General features: G+C 40.2%; 1 protein-coding gene across 3 annotated transcripts in view; it reads right to left on the bottom strand.

Moving 5' to 3' along the window:
* The window catches only part of palld (palladin, cytoskeletal associated protein), a 42,365-nt gene that overhangs the window by 19,838 nt on the left and 188 nt on the right, over positions 1-22,339 (bottom strand). For 2 of the 3 annotated variants that reach the window (XM_077607214.1, XM_077607212.1), the window contains exons 2-12: positions 22,157-22,239; positions 20,026-20,171; positions 17,923-18,522; positions 6,575-6,750; positions 6,429-6,495; positions 5,255-5,372; positions 5,125-5,187; positions 4,297-4,438; positions 4,195-4,218; positions 2,278-2,397; positions 909-1,260 (exon numbers count right to left, since the gene is read on the bottom strand). In XM_077607214.1, coding sequence (XP_077463340.1) covers positions 909-1,260; positions 2,278-2,397; positions 4,195-4,218; positions 4,297-4,438; positions 5,125-5,187; positions 5,255-5,372; positions 6,429-6,495; positions 6,575-6,750; positions 17,923-18,521 — 1,661 coding nt within the window. In that variant the 5' untranslated portion in view covers position 18,522; positions 20,026-20,171; positions 22,157-22,239. The remainder of the gene's footprint in view (positions 1-908; positions 1,261-2,277; positions 2,398-4,194; positions 4,219-4,296; positions 4,439-5,124; positions 5,188-5,254; positions 5,373-6,428; positions 6,496-6,574; positions 6,751-17,922; positions 18,523-20,025; positions 20,172-22,156; positions 22,240-22,339) is intronic. The other variant, XM_077607213.1, reaches the window with a different exon arrangement.

The raw sequence follows: 22,339 nt of genomic DNA on the forward strand, positions 1-22,339 counted from the left end.
AAAACCGGTTCAAATCGGAAACAAGACCCCAAAACTATATTCAAATCAGATTGTAGCAGATCGGAACACTGATTTTAAATTGAGACCGGAACCGGGACCAGATAAATTAAAAAAAACCTATGCCAAAACTAAATCCAGATCCGATTTGAGGACATTAGAACACCAATTCAAAATTGAGACCAGAACCAGGACCGGTTAAAATCGGAGACAAGACTCCAAAACTAAATTCAGATCCGATTTGAGGAGATTGGAACACCGATTCAAAATTGAGACCAGAACCAGGACCGGTTAAAATCGGAAACGAGATCCCAAAACTAAATTCCGATCAGATTGAAGCAGATCGGAACACTGATTCTAAATTGAGACCGGAACCGGGACCAGTTAAAATAAATAAATAAACTACGCCAAAACTAAATCCAGATCCGATTTGAGGACATTAGAACACCGATTCAAAATTGAGACCAGAACCAGGACCGGTTAAAATCGGACACAAGACTCCAAAACTAAATTCAGATCCGATTTGAGGACATCGGAACGCCGATTCAAAATTGAGACCAGAACCAGGACCCTTTAAAATCGGACACGAGACCCCAAAGCTTAATTCAAAATCCCAACGGGTATCAAGATCAACAACGAGAGCTAGATTGAGATTGGAACCAGATTCCTCGCTAATCCAAATCAATTGGACGCCTATTGCCGTCAATGGCGTGGAGCCAGTTGTCATTCACAAACAGGTTGCAGTTTTTGGACGATTCCGACACACGGCGAGATTGTCATGTCAGTGGAATGCTTTTGTTCCCGGGATTTCCCTCGTTTACCCCCATGAAAACGCTATGGGGTCTCCCACCAGAGTCGGACCCCCAACCCCCCCCAAGGGTGCAAATGAGTGATGAGAGGCGGGTACTTACAGCTTTGGTTTGGGCTTGGTAGGAAGCGGCGGGGCCTCCCTCCCGGGGGACGGGGACGTCTTTCCGGGGGTGGGGGGGGAATCCGTCAGCACCTGGCCGGACCGCGGTGGCGGTGTTGGCGGGGGAGTGGGAGCGGGAGGGGGCTCCATCGGCAGAGAGCCCGGCGCTTCTGTGGCCTCGGGAGCCGCCCACAGCTCCACTTCCTGGGCCGCCATCTTGGGGGGCAATTCCAGAAGGCTGATCTCGGTGGGCGGCGGTGGCGGCGGTGGTGGGGGGAGGGGGAAGGACGCCCGCTCCCCCAGCGCCGAGCTATCTCCAGACGGGCCGTTACTGGAGGAGGAGTCCTCGGCTCCTGGGGGGGAAATAAACAGCAGAGAACATAAATGGGAACTCTGGCTTTCATCTCATTCCGAGTATCATCACATCTTAAGCACCCCCCACTGGAGTTCAGGAACTTCCTGTTTAGTCAAAACTCTTTGGTGGTGGGGGGTGCTGCGCTCGCTTGTGGATAAAAATAATGACAACTTTAGCTCGGGAAGATTCGGATTCTACTTTCAATTTTTGATACAGGTTATGAATTTTAGACCTGATTCCACTTCCAACTTTGATCCCAATCTAGATCTAGAGCTCAGAATCAGATTCAGCTTTCAATATTGATCCAGCTTCAGAATTTCAGACCTGACAACACTTCCATATTTGATCTTAATCTAGATCCAGGCCTCACAATCTAATGCCAATTTAAATGCGGATTCTGATTCCACTTCTAACTTTGATCCCAATCTAGTTCTAGAGCTCAGAATACGGATTCAGCTTTCAATTTTGATCCAAGTTTGGAATTTTAGACCTGACAACACTTCCAAATTTGATCCTAATCTAAATTTATACCTCACAATCGGATTCTGCTTTCAATTTTGATCCAGGTTTGGCATTCCAGACTTGATTGCACTTTCAAATTGGATCCCAATCTATAGATGTAGACCTCAGAATTAGATTCAGCTTTCAATATTGATCCAGCTTCAGAATTTTAGACCTGACAACACTTCCAAATGTGATCCCAATCTAGATCTGGTCCTCACAATCTGATGCCAATTTAAATGCGGATTCTGATTTCACATCCAATTTTGATCCAGCTTCAGAATTTTAAACCTGAAAACACTTCAAATGTGATCCCAATCTAGATCCAGGCCTCACAATCTGATGCCAATTTAAACACAGATTCTGATTTCACTTCCAATGTTGATCCAGATTCCCCGGGAGGCAGGACACCCCTAATTGGTCGCCGTCCAATCAATTTGCCATCTATCATATAGCTAATAGCAGGCCAATTTTCCCCGTCTTCCCATTCACGACCCAAGGACGCCCGACTCACCCGCCGTCACTGCGAGCTGGGCGGAGCTATCCACCGAACCGTGCGGATTGGACGCCGTGCAACGGAACACGCCTCCGTCTTCCGGAAAGGCCTCGGCAATCACCAGAGTGCAGATCTCGTCTAAAGGGGAAAAATACAAAAAATAATACAAATTTTCAACTGTAAACAAATTGGCGCCCGGCGGCGTTCCGCAGGGATCCTTTTCACGACCTTTGATATTCCGTGTTGACATTGTTAAGCTGCAAAAATCCAAACTAAACGTCCCTTTTTTGTCGACCGCAAATCTGTCAGTGAGTTCGTTTCAAGCCGCCGTAGCCGCGGGCTAAAGTCGTCGAGCACAAAAACGAGACGGCGAGCGCGCCGCTTACACGCTTGGCCCGATGAGACATGACGGATGCACGAGACGGCGGTTGAGTCACGGTCTGGGGAGAACACCTGAACGTTCAGGGAGGGTGATTGAGAGCGTTTACGTGGTCTGACGACACTCGGCGACGTGATGTTACAGTATTGTCGCTAGCTTTTTGTTTACAGAGCAACCAAAAAACAGCCAACAACTTGAAAAATTCAATATATTTATGAATATACTGCAAAATTATTTTGAGAAAATCTGATTTTGACTCAGTAATTTCGGTAATAACATTATGGCGTTGAGTATTGTGATGTTTACATTGCATGCTAGCTCGTTTAACTGCTATGCTTCTTCTACTAGCTAAAATAATCATGAAAAACAGATATACTACCATACAAACACGATTATGGGTTCACGATTTAATTAGCAAAACCATTTTTTTAAAATCTTATCTTCAATATGTTTAAATGTGAAGTCAGCAATGCATGCTAGCTTGTTTAGCTGCTATGCTTCTTCAACTAGCAAAAATAATCAAGAAAAAATAGATTTACAACCATACAAAAACAATTCTGGACTCACGATTTAATTAGCAAAACCATTTTTAAAAAAATCTTATCTTCAATATGTTTAAATTTGAAGTCAGTAATGCGTGCTAGCTTGTTTAGCTGCTATTCTTCTTCTACTAGCTAAAATAATCATGAAAAAATAGATATAGCATACAAAAACGATTCTGGGCTCAAGATTTAATTAGCAAAACCCATTTTTTTTTAAAAATCTTATCTTCAATATGTTAAAATGTAAAGTGAGTAATGCGTGCTAGCTTGTTTAGCTGCTATGCTTCTTCTACTAGCTAAAATAATCATGAAAAATAGATATATTACCATACACAATGATTTTGGGCTCACGATTTAAATGAGCAAAACCAATAATTTTAAATCTTATCTTCAATATGTTTAAATTTGAAGTCAGTAATGCGTGCTAGCTTGTTTATGCTACACTTACTGGTACTTCAGTAATTAGCTAACCAATATAAACACCAATCACAAATAAAAATACAAACGTCGGTGAGTTGTAACGATACAAAAACTCACAATTCAATTCGCCATTTAATACGTAAAACTATTTTTGACACGAGAAATGTTTATTTTTAATACCATTTAAATTTGTTGTTAGCTGCTAGCTAGTTTAACTGCGATCTGGGAATGCCTTTGCTCATTGGCTGCCAGCCCGTCCACTTCAAACGGATTAGACGTCCACTACTAATAAACTAATTTCATTTCAAATAATTGGACATCTATCATCTTGGAAATGGCGACCAGCGTACATTTTTAGGTTTAGCTGGCGGCCATCTTGGGTGGGGCGTTTTGATTTCAAAAAGTAGATCATGCAGATTATCGACACAATAGCAATAAAGTTATTTTACTTCCATATTAGTCTCAACAAAAAAGTAAAATTAAGAGTCGCACATGCAGGAATTGATTAAAATAATAATAATTCTGCCATTAGAGTGCAATTTTAGCAGCAAGCGCAAAGGCACGGGTGGGGAGCCGCTTAATTGGAGGACTGACCTGACTCTGCTGATGATCGTGGTTCTGAAAAAGAAAAAAATATATATAAATTAGATTAGATTAGATGTCATTCTAAAACTACTAAATGAAGAAGTGGCATACTTTTCTGCAGAATCCGAAAATCAGGAGAGTCCAAAATCTCTTGGCCTTGGCGGTACCAGCGGACCTGCAAAGGTGGTCCCCCGCGGACCCGACACTCCAGGACCACCACCTGACCCTCAGACGCTTGAGCGTCCTGCAAGACCTGAAGGAATAAAAAGCCAAAGTATGAAGAAAAAATGCGATCTGGTGGATTTTGGACCTGAAAAATACGGGACTTTTTACATTTTCTATATTTTGGGGAATAAGAGCAGGATTCTGAATTTAAGTCAGAATTTGAAGGATAATGTGACAATTTGAAATTTCAGGTGGCGATTCTTACAATAAATTGTGACTTTATTCTCAGAATTATGATTTTATTCTGAAAATTATGACTTTAAAGTCAGAATTTTCAATGTCAAAATTCTGACTTTAAGGTCAGAATTCTCAGAATAAAATAAGAATTGTGAGAATAAAGTCACAATTTGGAATATTGGTCAGAATCCTAAAAAAAAGTCAAAATTATGAGGGCAAATGTTTTTTTTTAATCTTTCCAAATTCTGAAAAGTGAAAACTGTGAGATTCAAGTGAAAATTCTTAGAATGTAGTCAAAATTCTGACTTCAAATTGAGTATTTAGCAAAATAAAGTCAGAATTATGACTTCAAAAGTGACTTTTTTTCATGTTTTTCCCTTCACTGGTTCTATATGAAAAACACAAAAACTGTATTTCTTATCATTGAGAAAAAATATGGGCAAAAACAAACAGCATTTTCACAAAAACTGGTCAAAAAGAAAGATCCTAAAAAATGCAAATTGACATGGGTAAAAAGAGTCAAATATTTGGACTGACTTTTGTGAAGACGGGGGGACCCGAGACCTCCGCCACGAACACCGACGACAACGGGCTCTGCGTCTGATGAAAAAGGTGCAAAAGATGAGCTGGTGGCATTTTCCCGTGGCGACCTTCGCCCGATAGTCACCCGCTGCGGAGGCTGCGATAGCGACTGGACCAGCGTGGAGCGACGGGGAGGGGCTTCCGGCGCTTTGGGGGACGCCGAGCGGATGGTCAGGGACATGGAAGTCATCTTCTTCTGCTGTCTGATTGACAGAAGAAAAAAACGCTGTGAGTTTTCATTTGCATTTTAAGATCGCATCCTAAGACTCTGTATTTATTTATTTTGAATTTTCTAGGCCACTCATTGGCTGGAATCGATGGCGGCCCCGTCAATGAGACGAGAGGATTGCCGGATGGCCTTGAATTGGACATCTATTGCTGTGAATGGCAGGCATAGAGTTAGCCACTAAGAAAAAAAAACGTTTTGTGGCAAAAAAAAAATGGAAATAAGACGATGAGATTAAAGTCGGGTTAAAATTTGAATTTACAAGATAAAAATTGTAATATCATGAGATTAATGTTGAAGAATTTTGAGAAAAAAATCATATGTTGTAGTACTACAAAAAAATAAATTGTAATATTATGAGATAAAAGTTGTTAATATTACCAGAATGAAGTGATAGGTGGTAATACTACAAGAAAAATTGCTGGAAATGAATTATAATATCATGAAAAAAAAGGAATATGTCCATATTAAAGTCACACGTAATATTATATAATATTAGCAATAAGATTATAGTATTAGGAGATGAATGTCCTAATATTATGATTAAAAAGTCACGTTTCACTACAGCAAAAATTGCAGTTTTGTAAGAAAATGTTGTGATATTATGAGAATAAAGTCATATTTTGTAATATTATGAGATTAAAATTGATGTATTATGAGAAAAAAAAAAATATGGGATTAAAGTTGTAATATTCCAAGATTATGAATGTAATATGACTAGATTAAAGATGTCATATTACGAGAATAACAAGAATTACGTTAGATTATTCCGATAAAAAGATTCATTGAATTATTATATTATTATAATATCAATGTCAAACTTTGATGCAAAATTTGGTAAAAAAAAACAACAATCTTATGATTTTTGATGGAAAATAAAACTTGACATTTATACGTGGATTTTCAACAAATACATTTGAAAATTCCTTTCCGAAACTATATTTATATAAAAAAATAAAAAATTCCAGCTTTCATCAATTGACAACCCTGCTAATGTATTATTATTCTTTTTTTCATTGGGCGAGATACGTACAGAGGCATGTTTCCCGAACGCAACTTGGACGGCGATCCTTCCCCGTCCGAGTCCGACGACGACGCCCCTGCAACGAAGCGGCAAGGTCAAGAAGGTCACCCGGGCGTGTCGCCGGTTTAAAAAAAATGTAGCAAACGGGAGCTCACCTTCGATGTAAACCTCCGCCGAGGTGTTGTCGGCCCCGAGGCTATTGGAGGCCACGCACGTGTAGCGTCCCGTGTCGTCCTCGAAGGCCTCGGCGATCACCAGCGTGTGAAGTTCACCATCTCGCCAGATGTGGATGTCGGGGGAGTTGTGCAGCTCGCGGCCCTCGCAGAACCACCTGCACAAAAAACACAACATTTAGTCAATCGAATCGTTTTATGGTCATTCGAATGAGATTTAGAGTTTCAAAACAAAGTGCACAAATAAATAATCCAAAAATAATAAACAAATAAGTAGTCACATAATCAATATATATATATATAAAGGAAAATAACAGTAAACATTGTTTTCTAATGCTGCAATTGCATTTAATTTTTTTCAATTATTGTCTTTATTTATTTTTTTATAATTTAGCAATTATTTAAAAATAAAGGAAAATAATAGTAAACATTGTTTTCTAATGCTGCAATTGCATTTTTTTTCTTCAATTATTGTCTTATTTTTTTATTTCTATACTTTTGCAATTATTAACAATAATAATAAAAATAATAAGTAGTCAACACCACAAATAAGTAGGAAAGTGCACAAATAACAACAACAAAACAAACATTATCAAAAATAATAATATTTAAATAATAAAATTCAGAGTTCTCTCAATAAACCCTTTTAAAAGATTGTACGCCACGCCTACGGAAATACTTTTTTTTTTTTGGGGCCATTCATGTAAAAAGCTTTGGCACATGTGCGCCCTATTGTGTTAACGCGCCCGCCCGATGTGTTAAAACGAGAGCGGCGGCCAAGTCTAAGCACTTCCTGTCGAGTCGATAAGGCGGCGGGACACGCCCCCCTCCCCGGGTTCTGCTCCACCTGTCATCGTTACTTCCACATTTTTCCGCGGCGGCGGCGACAGCGAATTCTTGACGGGCACTTTCGCCGACACCCATATTGGAATGTTGTCAATTCATAGCAGTTTTTTTTCTTCTAACATTTTGTTTTAAATTTGTTTTGACAAAAGTGGGTGGGAATTGTAGTGTCTTTTTTAAAATATTTCTGTATTTTTTGTTTTTGTTTTGGGAAAAATATTTTTTTTTTTGTATCTATTAATTCCTTTTTAATGCTGCAATTCCATTTCTTTTTTCAATTATTGTCTTTTTTATTTTTTTATAATTTTGCAATTATTAACAAATAAAGGAAAATAACAGTAAACTGTTTTCTAATGCTGCAATTGCATTTATTTTTTTCAAATATTGTCTTTTTTTATTTTTTAGAATTTTGCAATTATTAACAAATAAAGGAAAATAACAGTAAACATTGTTTTCTAATGCTGCAATTCCATTTAATTTTTTTCAATTATTGTCTTATTTTTTTCATTTTTATACTTGCGCAATTATTAACAAATAAGGGAACAAAATGGTAAACGTTGTTTTCTAATGCTGCAATTCCATTGATTTTTTTTCAATTATTGTCTTATTTTTTCATTTTTATACTTTTGCAATTATTAACAAATAGGGGAACAAAACGGTAAACATTGTTTTCTAATGCTGAAATTCCTTTAAATATGTTTCAATTATTGGTGTATTTTTTTTCATTTTTATACTTTTGCAATTTTTAACAAATAAGGGAATAAAATGGTAAACATTGTTTTCTAATGCTGAAATTCCTTTAAAAAAAAATCAATTATTGGCATATTTTTTACATTTTTATACTTTTGCAATTTTTAACAAATAAGGGAACAAAATGGTAAACATTGTTTTCTAATGCTGAAATTCCTTTAAAAAAAATCAATTATTGGCATTTTTTTCTTTCATTTTTATACTTTCGTAATTATTAACATTCCAAAAAACATGCATGGTAGGCTGATTGGACACACGCGGCCTGCATACCAATCCAAGTTTGACACCCTTGAGCTAGCGTATTGCTAGAGAGCTAACAAACGATCATCAATTCTGGTTGTGACATCACAACCAGAATTCCTGAAAAACCATGAAATGGTAAAAGAGACCAAGATTTGAACACTAAATCATATTCTTCATGAGTCCTGCCATTTTTATTTTGTAATGTGGGACATGTTCCCCTTTAAAAACTCGCTCAATCTGAGAAAAAGCCGACCATTCGACAGCTGAAGCCCATTCAAAGCCAAAAATAACGTCTCGGATTCATCAACTTTAATGATCCGGCGTCGTTGCGCGTAATTACTCGGCGAGAAACAGATGTTAGCGTTTATTGCCGTATGTCGTGAGGCGGTAGACCCCTCGCCCACCCCCCGAAAAAAAAGATTGGAACAGGAAGGGAGTGTGCGTGAAAGTAAAGGTGGAGGTTGATTTGTTGGCAAGGTCGCGGCTTTAGCGCCCATTTCCTCGCTATTATTCGTCAAACAGGGAAGGGCCGTTTGTATCCGTCCGTCTTGGTGAAAGTTACACCCAAGCAAAAGCCGTTTTGCTCATCCGACATCCTGTCAATCAACACCAAGACCAATCAGGGCAGCACAATTGAGTTTCACAAATAACAAAAATACACATTAACCAAAAAAATGTAAAATCAGAAAAACGGAAAAACAAAAATCGTTTTGAAATTAGCGCCACGCTTTGTAGAAATAAAAAATAATGTTTAGTTTCGTGTGTTAGGTGGCAAAATAATCACCCTCCGCAAAACAGCCGTTCCATTGTAAGCAAAAGACAAACATTTTACTTGACTTTTTTTCCGTTTTTTTAAACCCACGTGAAATGCCAAATAATACGATTCATAGCTACGTAAGAGTTTTCATTTAAAAAAAAAATATTTGAAAGCTAATATCGAGATATTTGGATGGATAATGGTCTGCACAACATCAGAAAATGATGAAAAAAAATTGAATTGCCATTTTTTGGAAGCATAAATCCTCCCAGCATTAGGCATTCAATGGGTTGTTTTTCGGGTATTTTACTCAATTGGATGGATTAAAGCAAAAAAAGTGCAAAACATCGTTCGAATCCCAATTCGCTGTTGGCCAGGAAGTCAACGTCCCTTACAGGAAGTGAACTAGCACAAGCTAAGCTCTCTCTCTCTCGCTCACTTGCACCTCGTTATGGTGACGTTGAACTCATTGGCAGAATCATGTTCACTATTTTTTTCTTCATTTCAGCCACTTTAAAATTTCATCTTCCGACACATCGCATGAAAATGCCAATGAGTCTTTACTACTCTTTTCCATTGAGTCATACACCCCCCACTGCGATCCTTAGTTCAGATGACGCCATTTTTGGTATGTGAGAGTCCCCGGAGAAAACCCACACAAAAGCCCTGGGAGAACATGGCAACTCCACACAGTGGAATCGAACCCTTCACCTCAGAACTGCAAGGCAGAGGCGCCAACCACTCATCCACCGGGCCACTTCTCCTAAACTAAGTCAAATAAAAAAGTCCCAAAACAAACCTCAGCCTATTTTCACCTTCTTAAACCCCCACAATCCCTTTTCCAAAACTTCCTAATAAATGGCGAGGCGTCCAGTCGCCACATTTTTTTTTATATTTTCGCCGACGGAAAATCCGACGGAGCGGCTCTCGGGTTTCACCGCAAGGCTTAAAAAGCGGCCGGCGCGCCAGATGGCGGGACGAGGCGATCTGGACAGGAAGCGTGGGAGAAAGACGCAAAAGAAGAAGAGGAAAAAAAGAAAAAGAAAAGCCAGAGCGCGCCGATTTATGTGTTTTGTTGTCGATCCAACAATGTGAAGCTAGGCTAACCGCACCAGTTCAAACAGAGTGCAGACGTAATTACAATCTAGCGTCGAGAGCCAAAATGGTCGACTTTTCTATCTTTCCAAAATGGCCGCTTTGTCGCTTTCCAACCAAGCGCAGTCAAACTTTTCTTTTCAAATGTTCCAATTTGACCAAAAAATAAAAAATCCAAAACTTTTCCTCGGGCCACAATTTGAATTCACTTAACCAAGTCTTTTATTTTGACAGCGAACAGGAAGCCCCCGTCAAAGTTGCCCCGACTTGCCCGAGCTTTTGCCTTGTTGTTTTTTTAGTCCATTTTGAAATATTAGCCAAGTTGTGCAATTTCAACTGCTTGCGGTTTAGAAAGGTCAATAAAATCCGTTTACCGGCATTGACGTCAATAGGCGTCCAATCTATTTGAACTGGGAGCGGTTGGCACCAATCGTTGGCCCAAAAAAAAAAAAATACAAATGCAAAGAACGTTTGATGGCTGCCAACCCTCCCTTTCGGATGGATTAGACCACTGTTGACTTGACATTTTGGCCAAGAAAACCAGAAAGTGTTCACAACAACAACAACAACAACCATAACATTGAAAGTCTAAAATCTACTGTGTGATTGAGACACAAAACTAAACAAGTGACAGACATATGCAACAGCTGATCCACACACCCACACACACACACACATATACACACACAAATAAATTCCATTCACTTTAAACGTTAAACCGCAAATGTTTGAGTCCAACAAACGAAGACAAGCGAACCATTGCCATTTTTTCCCAGCCACTGGAACGACAACGATAAATTCTTTGGCTTGCAGCTGTCAATTTTTAGACGTCACAGGTGTCAACGTCGGTTGGATTGGTCGCGACTGGGGCGGGACCGATCATTCCACAAATTGATTATCCAACCGTCAACTGTTTTCAGAGTCGAAGCATTTGGAAACATCATTGCGGTAAAAAAAAAGGGTCAAATCCTCCATTTTGATTAACAAACATTCTATATACATATATACGTGTATATATATATATATATATGTATATATGTATATATGTATATATGTATATATGTATATATATATATATATGTATGTATATATGTATATATGTATAAATATATGTATATATATGTATATATATATATATATATATATATATATATACACGCACATACACATACTGAGCAAATATTTATTTTGATGTATTTTTAAAACTTTTGATCAAACAGTAAATACTGCCTTTTTCATTTTTATTGTTCCTATTTTAGTCTATTTTATTTTTAAAAAATTACATTTTTATGGCTCATTAAAAAATGCGACGTAGCAATATTCCCGGAATCCTTTTTAAAAATTTTTAGTCATTATATTTAAAATTTCTGCTAAATGTCTGTGTTGATTTCTCTTTTTAATCTGTAACCACTGATGTCCTCAATCCAAAAAATTGGATTCTAATTTAGCGAGAAAGGCAAAGTCACAACATTGACTTTTGCGGGCCAGACAAAATAAAGCAACGGGCTGTTTTGGCCCTCGGGCCTTAGGTTTGACACCAATGTCGCATTTCATCACATTGTAAAATCGTTCTCATGCTAAAAATGCGTCCTACCTGAACTTTTCCGGCACTTTTACTCCCAATCGCGGCAGACGTACACACACAAACACGCAAAATACACACACTGGTAGTGACACATGCTCGCACAGACTGGGTGAAGACGGCGGGTGGGGGGCGGGACCCCAAGTTGCCAGATTCCACACCAGATGAAAGAAGGGTCGCCAGAATAAAAATAGTACACCATAGATTAGGTGGTTAGCGCATCACTTTCATGGTTCTGGGGTTGAGGGTTCGATCCCAGGTCCGAACCTTCCTGTGTGGAGTTTGCATGTTCTCCCCGGGCTCGTGTGGGTTTTCTCCGGGTACTCCGTTTTCACAAAAACCTGCATGCTAGGATAATTGTATGCTAAATTGCCACTAGCTAGAAGTTTCAGCATGAATGGTCTCCTTGTGCCTTGCAATTGACTAGCCACCAATTCAGGGTGTTCCCTGGGATAGGCTCCGGCACCCCCCTGCGACCCTTGTGAGGATAAGCGGTTCAGAAAATAAATGAATATATGCTGTTATCTATGACTATATTTGGCATATTTGTAAATAAAGAACAATTGTATTCTGCTCTATGCAATCTTATCCTAGATTGTGCTATGTTATTCTACTAGAATAGCGTGTCTATGTAAGAAAATCCATGTAATGGCACGTGGAGACAACAGTCCTCTTTAGGACGCCCCGGAAATAGCGCGGGTTGGAAAATAGCCCTTTGACCCTCGCCGCAGCTGGCAAGACGCGGCACGCAAAATGGCATTGCTGCAAAAAATAGACTCCTCCCCCAAATCTGTCCAAAAGTCAATATACTACTATCTGTGCCATGAAAAAGGAAGCTTCAAATGACCCAAAACCAACAGAAAGTCACCTGGAAATGCCCAAAAATCATCAGGAAATGACAAATGAACAAGAAGCATGCCAGAAAGTCCCTCAAAATCAAAGAAAATGATCCAAATTTGACCTTAAATACCCTAAAATGACAAAAAAGTGACCCAATATTGACAATGATAGATCTCCAATTCACTTAAACTGCTCGTGAAAGCTCATCATTCAGCGCCATTGACGACGCTAGCATACCTGTCAACCTCTGCCGATAACTGCCCTTATAAATGATTATGATCCCCCAAAAAACCTTACAAACACCGTACGACGTACGGTGTTTGTAAGGTTTTTGGGGGGTTTGTAAGGGGAATCATAATCATTTATAAGGGCAGTTATCGGCAGAGGTTGACAGGTATGCGCTAGACGTCCAATCCGTTTTGACTGGCTGGGTTAAAATTCCATCTACTCGCACACAAGTGCGGGGGACTTTGGATTTGACGCGGGTGAGACCCCCCACCGTGGGATTATTTGTGGCGCTTGTTACTAGGAGGGCCAACACGATATCGCGGGTAAAACTCAGCCCTGCTAAAAATACCAAAAGGCGCTCTTATAATAGGGTTGCCACAAATGATTTTGGTGGTCGATTACCGTATTTTCCGGATTAGTGGCACTTTTTTTCTCCATAGTTTGGATGGGCCTAATACTGCAATTTAAATATATTTTTTTATCTCTAACCACCGATAGCCTCTAAAGTTGTTGTTGTTTTAAGCTATAATTATCAGAAAACGATTATATATATATTTTTTAAATGTTGCTCTTCATTTGAATATTATTAAATTAACAAATAATCGTCATAAAATTGACCTCCCAAACTTCCAACTTTTTTTCCCCTTCATCATTGTGTATTTTTAGGCTGGTGCAACCTAAACTCCGTTGCGACCTATATTCCAGAAAATACGGTAATCGGCGAAAAATACCAATTAACAGCATGAGCCCTGTATTTTAATAACTTAATAATTCCTTTCCGCTTATCCTCACAAGGGTCGCCTACAAGCTATAAACTCGGTTCAATTTACAGCAGAGAGACGATTGGACGCCAGACGATTGGAAATCTCCCGTCGTCAGTGAAAGAGTTAACGAAGACAAAATGGTCGCCCGCAGCTGCGCTCATAAAACATGCTCAGACTTTGCGTGTCATTCTTTTCTCTAATGTCTTTATGGACGATGACACAAAGGCCAAACGTGGCTCGGCATCAAACGTTGCCAGGAAAAAAGCCGTCAAAGGGCCTCGTTACCGTCAGCCTCGACAGGTGAGGGCGACAGGTGACTCAACAGAAAAAATGCGCTGATGTCATGGAATTGCTAATATTTAGCATTTTTGGCAAAGATTTGTCATTAAATGTGGTGTGATATTTAAAATCCAGGAAACAGTGGTACCTCTAGTTACAAATGCTTCTATTTACAAACGATCCAAGTTACGAAATACCCAAATCAATACATTTCCTGTATCTGTTATTTTATTTTGAAATGGTCGCGGTAGCATTGCGTTCTGCTTGACAATTTCCTGGCTGTCTAACAACAACAACCACTTAGATTTATGTTTATGTGCATGTGTTTGCGTGCTAACATTAGCTTCCTCCTTACACTTATCCACCTGCGCGAATAGAAAGTGTTTTTGCATGTTAGCAATTTATTTTAATACATTTATAAATAATTTTCTGAACACTTTTTAAAGTGTTTTTGCATGCTAGCAATTCATTTTAATCCGTTCATAAATATTTTCTGATCACTTTTTAAAGTGTTTTTGCATGCTTGCAATTCATGTTAATACATTCATAAATAACTTTATGATTACTTTTTAAAGTGTTTTGCAGGGTTGCAATTCATCTTAATACATTCATAAATAATTTTCTGATACTTTTTCAAATGTTTTTGCATGCCTGCAATTCATTTTAACACATTTATAAATAATTTCTGATCACTTTTAAAGTGTTTTTGCATGCTTGCAATTCATTTTAATACATAAATAAATTTCTGATCACTTTTGTGTGTTTCTCACATTTTTCATATAAATTTGCATACTTTGATCATTTTCAGAGGGTTTAGTTGGTCATTTTTAAGGACCGTGAAACGAATGAGCAAATTTACATATAAAGTACACCTCTACTTACGAAAAATCCAAGATACGAAACAAGTAAGTAGAAATACTTTTTAAACACATTTACCGCCATGTACGGCAATCGACAAAAATAACCAATATAGCCCCTCCCAGTCAAAATCAGTCAACGAGTTCATTCCGCGACAATACGACGCTTATCGCAATTACATTCAGGTGAAGCTAAACTTTCCGAGCCGAGCTAACACGGGCGCGAATCGCGCGGCGGATTAGCAGGTATTCTTGGACGGTATGCCATAAGGACCTCATATGGTGGGCGGGGCTGGTGAAACTTCACACCCAGGCGACCCCCAGTGGGCGGGGCTCGATTCGAAAACATTCCCCCGTCATGAATGGTGTTAACAGGCCGGCGGGAAATAGCGAGAGGTGGCATCCAAGTTGTTTTTTTTTTAATTGCAAATATCTTGGCGCACACGAGTTAACGCCGCGGTGAGACGCAAACAATACGTCAAAGTGACAGTCTGGCGTCCAATCGCTAAATGTCAGAGGACGCCGACACAAGTGGTGCAATTACACTAGCTTGGATGCTAACGCGAGTCGGGAGGTTTTTCACCACCTCAGCTGTCACTCAAACTTTTTTGTTTTTTTGTCTTTCCGACAAACAACATAGGGGGAAAATGCTTTTATGCTGCATATATTCTTTATCCTCTGTAAGGAATTGCTAGTATGGATCATTTTTGCCAAGATTTGTTATGAAATGTTTTTTTTAAAACCTTGTCTTTTGAAACTAATGCAACATCAGTCATAAAGACATTTTTACATCAATAAATCATATTTGTATAAGAATACAAATATATTTTCGATTTTTGCCAATGAGCGTGATTGGACGTCTTGCTAGCTAGTTTTTAGTAAACATTTCATATTTGACACTCCACATTTGATTCGCTAGCATCACAATTTTAATTTATGTATTTATTTTGCAGACTGGGAGTTGCGTGTAGTCGTTAAAAAAGTTAGCTTAGCGTTGCAACCTGCTACGACTTCACAACGCCAACTCTTCCGCTTCACCCTGCTAATTAAAACTAGCGAAGTGGCACGTCCATTTGCTCACCGACATTTGGCCAGAGCGCCCCTTCCAAAAGGTCGTCCCGGTTTTGGAGGCCCGTTTTATGTTCGGGTAACATTTAACGAAAGGACACGGAAGGAAATGGGACTCGTTTAAAAAAATAAAATAAAATCGGTCATACAAATGCGTTTTTTTTCTTAATGCTAAATTTTAATTTGCATTAATTAGTTGTTGTTTTCTGCCAACATGATCATAGTGGCTGCAGACGCAATAGTATTGTTATTGGAGTTTGCTGCCCTCTGGCGGTCATTCATAGAACAGCGGTCCAAATAGCAATTTCTGCTAACATTTGTTTTGAATTTGGTTTCGCGGCCCTTCCCTGTTTAAATGAATTGGACGTCTATAATAATCAATAAATGTATAAAAAATTGAACTTATATGTTATTGATTATCATTCCTTAATTGATATTGATGAAACTAACTGTTCATACAGTTTTAATACCCTGATAGTTAATTTTGACAAAATTTGTTCATTCAATTACGCATTAATTCATTTTCCCAACCGCTTATCCTCACAAAGGGGTGCTGGAGCCTATCCCATTGCACAAGTTTGCCTGTTGTCGTTGACATATCTGTAAAGGAGAGGACGGTGTATTTTTAGCGTGCCGCGAATAACTCGGCGCGTCTCTCTAAAACGAAATAACATCCAGACTTAAATTAGCGCTGTCCAGCCAATCCGCGGGGGTGCTCTGCCTCACTTTGTAGCTCATTCATACTGTAAATACGGAAATAAAAAAATAAACTCATTGCTAAATATCAGCAGAATGCAACCAACACACAGAAGGTGAAAATTGTGAATTGGGGACGGCTTATACGAGGGAAATTGTCAAATTCAACAGTTTTAAGGCAACTTTAAGGGTGCGGCTTATACGCGAATGCGGCTAATATGCGAAAAAATACGGTAATTGACACTAAATTAATTGACTGCCTGGTATTGACCACGATAGATGTCCAATTCACTTCCACTGGCGTCCAGTAAACATTGGGCCGATACAAGGCAATACAGTGGTACCTCAAGGTACGATGAAAATTTTGATCGGATAATTCGCCCTAGATACGATCAAAATTTCGAGATGCGACCAAGCCAGGTGGCCATGGCATGAGAGGCTGTTTATCATTGTACCGCACTGTCTTTTTTGCCGCATTGCTTTCGTGTATAAGAGATATCTACGAGCACTGAACAGTTTCTTTCGCCTACACATGGACCAGCACCAAAAAGAGGGCTTTCTGGGTAATGAAGTATACTCGTGCACACAACACCGATAGCCAATGGCACCCTTTCTCAGAATAAAACTTCATTACCCACAATCAATACGTGGGTAGGCTGTTATTACTTCCTTAGCCTGTTAGCTCCCGCGATCGCTCATTCAAGACTACTTCTCGTTGGCAAGTAGTCGTGCGTTATCCTATGGTGAGGACATTTGTGTGCATCATTTTGGGAATATTTTGAAGGGAATACAACAGCAAACAGCCCATCGATAGCGAACGTGAGGGTGGAGGCGTGGCAAACAGCTAACCCGCCCAGAACGAGGGTAAAAAATAAATAAAACAAAATTAGAATTCAGTTTTTTGTAAAGTTACATTAAACGTATGTTTGAGTGTGTCTGTATATATTAATCCAAGTTAATTTAAATTTGTTTGTTCGGTTACAAGTGTGTTGCCGTGGATGAAGTCCCCCCGAAACACCCCCCCCCCCCCCCGCCTCCGAGTATGTATTTAAAAACCACTATTTATGTGTTACTTTGTTAATAGATGGCGAATTAGAAGAAATAAAACATTTTTTCCAATCCAATATCCTGTTTTGGGTGTTTTTTCAGAAGGTTGGAACAAATTCATTTGTTTTCAGTTCATTTCAATGGGAAACGTTCGCTCGAGTTACGAAAAGCTCGACATACGATCTCAGTCCCGGAACGGATTAAGACGAATGTCGAGGTACCACTGTAATATTATTTTGAAGCGACGCTATTTTTATGCGTGCGTGTGTGTGTGTGCGTACCTGACGAGCGGCGGCGGGTTTCCGCTGACTCGGCATTCCAGGCGAATGGGGCTGCCCTCGGCCACCTCTTGACTTTTCAGCTTCTGGACGAAGCACGGCGGCGAAAGGGGTCCCGAAGCCGACGCCGCGGCCGCCTGTCGGCTCCCGGGCGACAAATATCCGCTGTCCGGGGAAGAGGACTCGTCCTCCGGGGGGCGCTCCGGCTGCGGGGGGCCTTTAAAGATGGACGACAGCTCCTCGATGAAGGTGGCGGCGCGGCTGCAGAACTCCGAGGCCGACGCCGCGCGGTCGTGGAGCGCCGAGCCCTCGTGGACCAGTCGGGGTTTGTCCTGCTTGTAGACCGGCGCCGCCTTCTCCGGCGGGACCGCCCGGGTTTGGGGACGCGGGTCCTCGGCCGGGTCCCCGTCCCCGAAGGCCTCCCGGGCTAAGTCCAGGCTGCGGTGGATCTCGTCGGCGCTCAGGAAGGCGGTCAGGTCGGCGAAGTCCCCATTGTCGTCGTCGTTGGCGGCGGCCCCCTCCGAGGGGGCGGAGCCTCCCGCCGTGCCCTTGAGCAGCAGCGAGATGGCGGGGAGTGGCTGGTTCCAACTCCCGTCCTGCATCCTGTCAAAGCGGACGCACGTTAGGGTGGCCCGAATGCTTCGTTTCAGCTCATTGGCCGCCATTTTGATATATGTAGAGATAGATATTTGAGATAAAAATATACATACCGTATTTTCTCGCATATTAGCTCCCTCCGCGTATAAGCCGTACCCTTAAAATTGCCTTAAAATTGCCTTAAAATGGTTGAATTTGACAATTTCTCGCGTATAAGCCGTCCCCTGATTCACAATTTCCGCCTCTCTATTCATGATATAATAGATATAATATTTAGATTTTTTTTTTTATAAATGGATTAAAAGCCCTGAATATTCAGTTTTTTATAGATCTAAAACAATTTTAGCTTTTTTATCTATATTTTTAGATTTTACTAAATGATTTCTGAAGTAAAAACACAGAAAAAATGGATTAAAAAATGACAATTATTGATTTAAAAAGGAGGAAAATCAAAAAATGTAATATACATCTATACTCTTCATTTTAATTTGATCCGAAAACAGAAAGTCGGCACTCATGATTCTCTTTCCCGGGCCACATAAAATCATGCAGCAGGCCAGATTTGGCCCCCGGGCCGCCACTTGGACACGTGTAATAGGGAGTACAAATGTCTTACTTTGAAGGGAAAATCTTAAGAAAAATCACCACATGTGCTATTTCTGTTGATACGTTTTGTATCAAAATGTCAATGCTAATTCACGAATTAATGTGATTAAAGCGGGAAAAAAAAGAAAAAAAACTCTACCCTTTCTGAAGCATTTTGACAAGCATTTAAACGCGTCCCAATCCGTATTGCTTCGTGCTCCGGCGCCCCCGGAGCAGCTGCTCTTATTTTTAAATCGAGCCCTAGCCGTGTCGCAGGCGCCGCGACGCCCGCCTCGCTCCACCGGGGGGCGGTTCCTTGAACATACCGTGGCGACTGCGACGTATACGATGGGCCCTGAACGCACCGTCAATGGCAATAAATATGAACTCATTTGCTACCATGCACGGCAACAGACGTCCAATCCATTTTGAGTGGCAGGACGGCAACTAGCATTCGATCGACAGACGAAAAAGTGAGAAAACATGCTAGGCTAACACGTAATCCGATGACATGCAGCCAGAAAATTCGTATCTATCAATTATCTAAAAAAATATTTTGTCCATTTTATTCACCCAAAAAATTCTTGGCTATCAATTATCTAAAAAAATATTTTATCCATTTTATTCTTATCCCGTCAACTCATGTTTTTTTTCTTGGTTTCTCAAAACTAAAAACTAAAAAAAATGTCAAAAATACGACTCGACTTCAAGTACAACTTTTACTATGAAAAATAGTGTATTTTGACAACAGTTCTACTAATATATTTTACACCGCCTGAGTGAAGTTTTTTGTGATTAAACTAGATGTCCAATCCATTTCAGCGATTCGACTGGACGTCTATTGACGTCATTTTAGTCTTTTTTTTAACTAAAACTGTAATAATATGAAAACAGCTCCTATTAAAAAAAATGTTACACGGTCACCTTCAAGTGATTTTGTGGTCCAAAAATCCGTTGTTTGTCCTCCCAGTCTTGGTCCGTCGGGGGAGCTGGCGGGACCACCACGGTTGGGTTCGGGGTCCGATGCGCCTCTGCCGTCCGTCCCAGGCTGGGTCTGCTCGCGCTGTCTGCTGGGGAAGAAAGGGGGGGTTGCTAAATTTGGCCGACCCCGACTCGGGTTTCAACGCCGAACGACTGGAGAGAGAGCGGCGTTACGGTATCGCGCCCGTCGGCCGAATGGAACCGAGCGCGCGATTTAAGTGACGGGCTAATCCGTGATGTCGTACGTCGGGGTCGTCTGGCGATCTGTTAGTGCCACGCTACGCTGGCCTTTATCTCTAAATGGGCAAAATTTGGAGACTTGAGGGCGCTCAAGGTCAAGGAGGAGAGACGGACGGTAGAGCAACACGGACGTTTCAACCATCCGTATTGATTCTCGGACTTTTTTCCAGGTCGCTTCCTGTGGATTTCGGAGCGGTTTTCGGACGTACCGCATTTTCCACATTATTAGTCCAAAGTGAAATATTTCTATTTTCTCTTTATGGATCAATATTGCTTAATTGTATACTACTACTAGTGCTGCTACTACTAGTACTACTACTAGTGCTGCTAGTACTACTACTACTGGTACTGCTACTACTACTACTACTGGTACTACTACTACTACTACTAGTACCACTACTAGTACCACTACTGGTACTAGTGCTACTACTAGTGCTACTACTAGTGCTACTACTAGTGCTACTACTAGTACTACTACTAGTACTACTGCTACTACTAGTGCTACTACTAGTGCTACTACTAGTGCTACTACTAGTGCTACTACTAGTGCTACTACTAGTGCTACTACTAGTGCTACTACTAGTGCTACTGCTAGTCCTAATGCTAGTGCTACTGCTAGTGCTACTACTAGTACTACTGCTAGTGCTACTACTAGTACTACTTCTAGTGCTACTACTAGTGCTACTACTAGTGCTACTACTAGTGCTACTACTAGTGCTACTACTAGTGCTACTACTAGTGCTACTACTACTGCTACTACTAGTGCTACTACTAGTACTACTACTAGTACTACTACTAGTGCTACTACTAGTACTACTACTACTGCTACTACTACTACTGGTACTACTACTACTAGTACTACTACTACTACAACTACTACTAGTAGTAGTAAGGAGATATATTCACAGGTGAGCCAAAAAAACCATGTTCTTCTGTGCTGCTTCTATTTACACTGGATAGTTTTAGATTGCAGCACTACATGATCAAAAAATTAAGTGTCTCTCATTTTTGTTGCATTCTTTTTCACCAAATAACCTTAAACGACATATTGTGACATCTTTTTTTTATATTCCGTAGCACTAAAAAGAATCATAAACTCGTGATAATTTAATAATTTACGCTTAATAGGCGATCAAGACCGTGCGTGGCAGCAGTGCGTGTGTTTAGGAGTGGAAAATGTCAATTCCTTTCACTCCTATCGCAAGTCCACCTCGCCGTAATCAGTAGATTGACGGCAGCGCCGGGAATAGCCAGCGTCAAACGTGATAGCGCCGCCCCACAAATAGAAAAGGCCGAGCCGGCGGAGAGCCGGCGTCCCGGCCTCGGGCGCCGCCGAGCTCCCGATATGGCCACGGTTGCCCCTCACCCAAGCGGAGCCTGCTTGGCACAGTGGGCTGAACACGTTTAACACCCACAATTGGACCAATATATTAAATACATATTTCTGATACAGCGAGAGGGGAAGACTGTTATCGTATTTTCCGGACTATAAATTGCATATTTTTCATAGTTTGGGCTGCCAAAATCCTGTTACATTTTTTTAATACGCTATACTTTAGCCTATTGTTCTCCATTTTACTATTGTTACTTTAAATCTAATGTTTGTATACTTTGTTTCTCACAAATATATAAATGCCCTCCCAAAAATTGTATTTCTACCTCAGTGCAAGAAATATATGTTCATTGAGGATTATTTGACTGGTGCGCCCTTATAATCCAGAAAATATGGTAGTTTATGCAAATTGAAAAAGATACAACTTTGGAAATTTGGTTGTCATTAATGTATACAGTTTGAAAAAAAAAATATCTCCCAAAACTAAACATTTAAACTCACTGCCATGGAGGGCGATGGACGTCCAATCCAGTGAAGAGGGAGGGTTGGCAGTGAATGAAAGTTGGTTCCCATGAATGAGTACACTGTGGAAAAAAAGTGTAGTTGTACTTGTTAAGGAGGTTTTGCAAGTTTGTTTTAGAGATTTTTTTCACTTTTTAATTTTTAGGATTAGCAAATAGGTAA

This window comes from Stigmatopora argus, chromosome 8 (genome assembly GCF_051989625.1).
Source record: "Stigmatopora argus isolate UIUO_Sarg chromosome 8, RoL_Sarg_1.0, whole genome shotgun sequence".
In the NCBI taxonomy this organism is placed as follows: domain Eukaryota; kingdom Metazoa; phylum Chordata; class Actinopteri; order Syngnathiformes; family Syngnathidae; genus Stigmatopora; species Stigmatopora argus.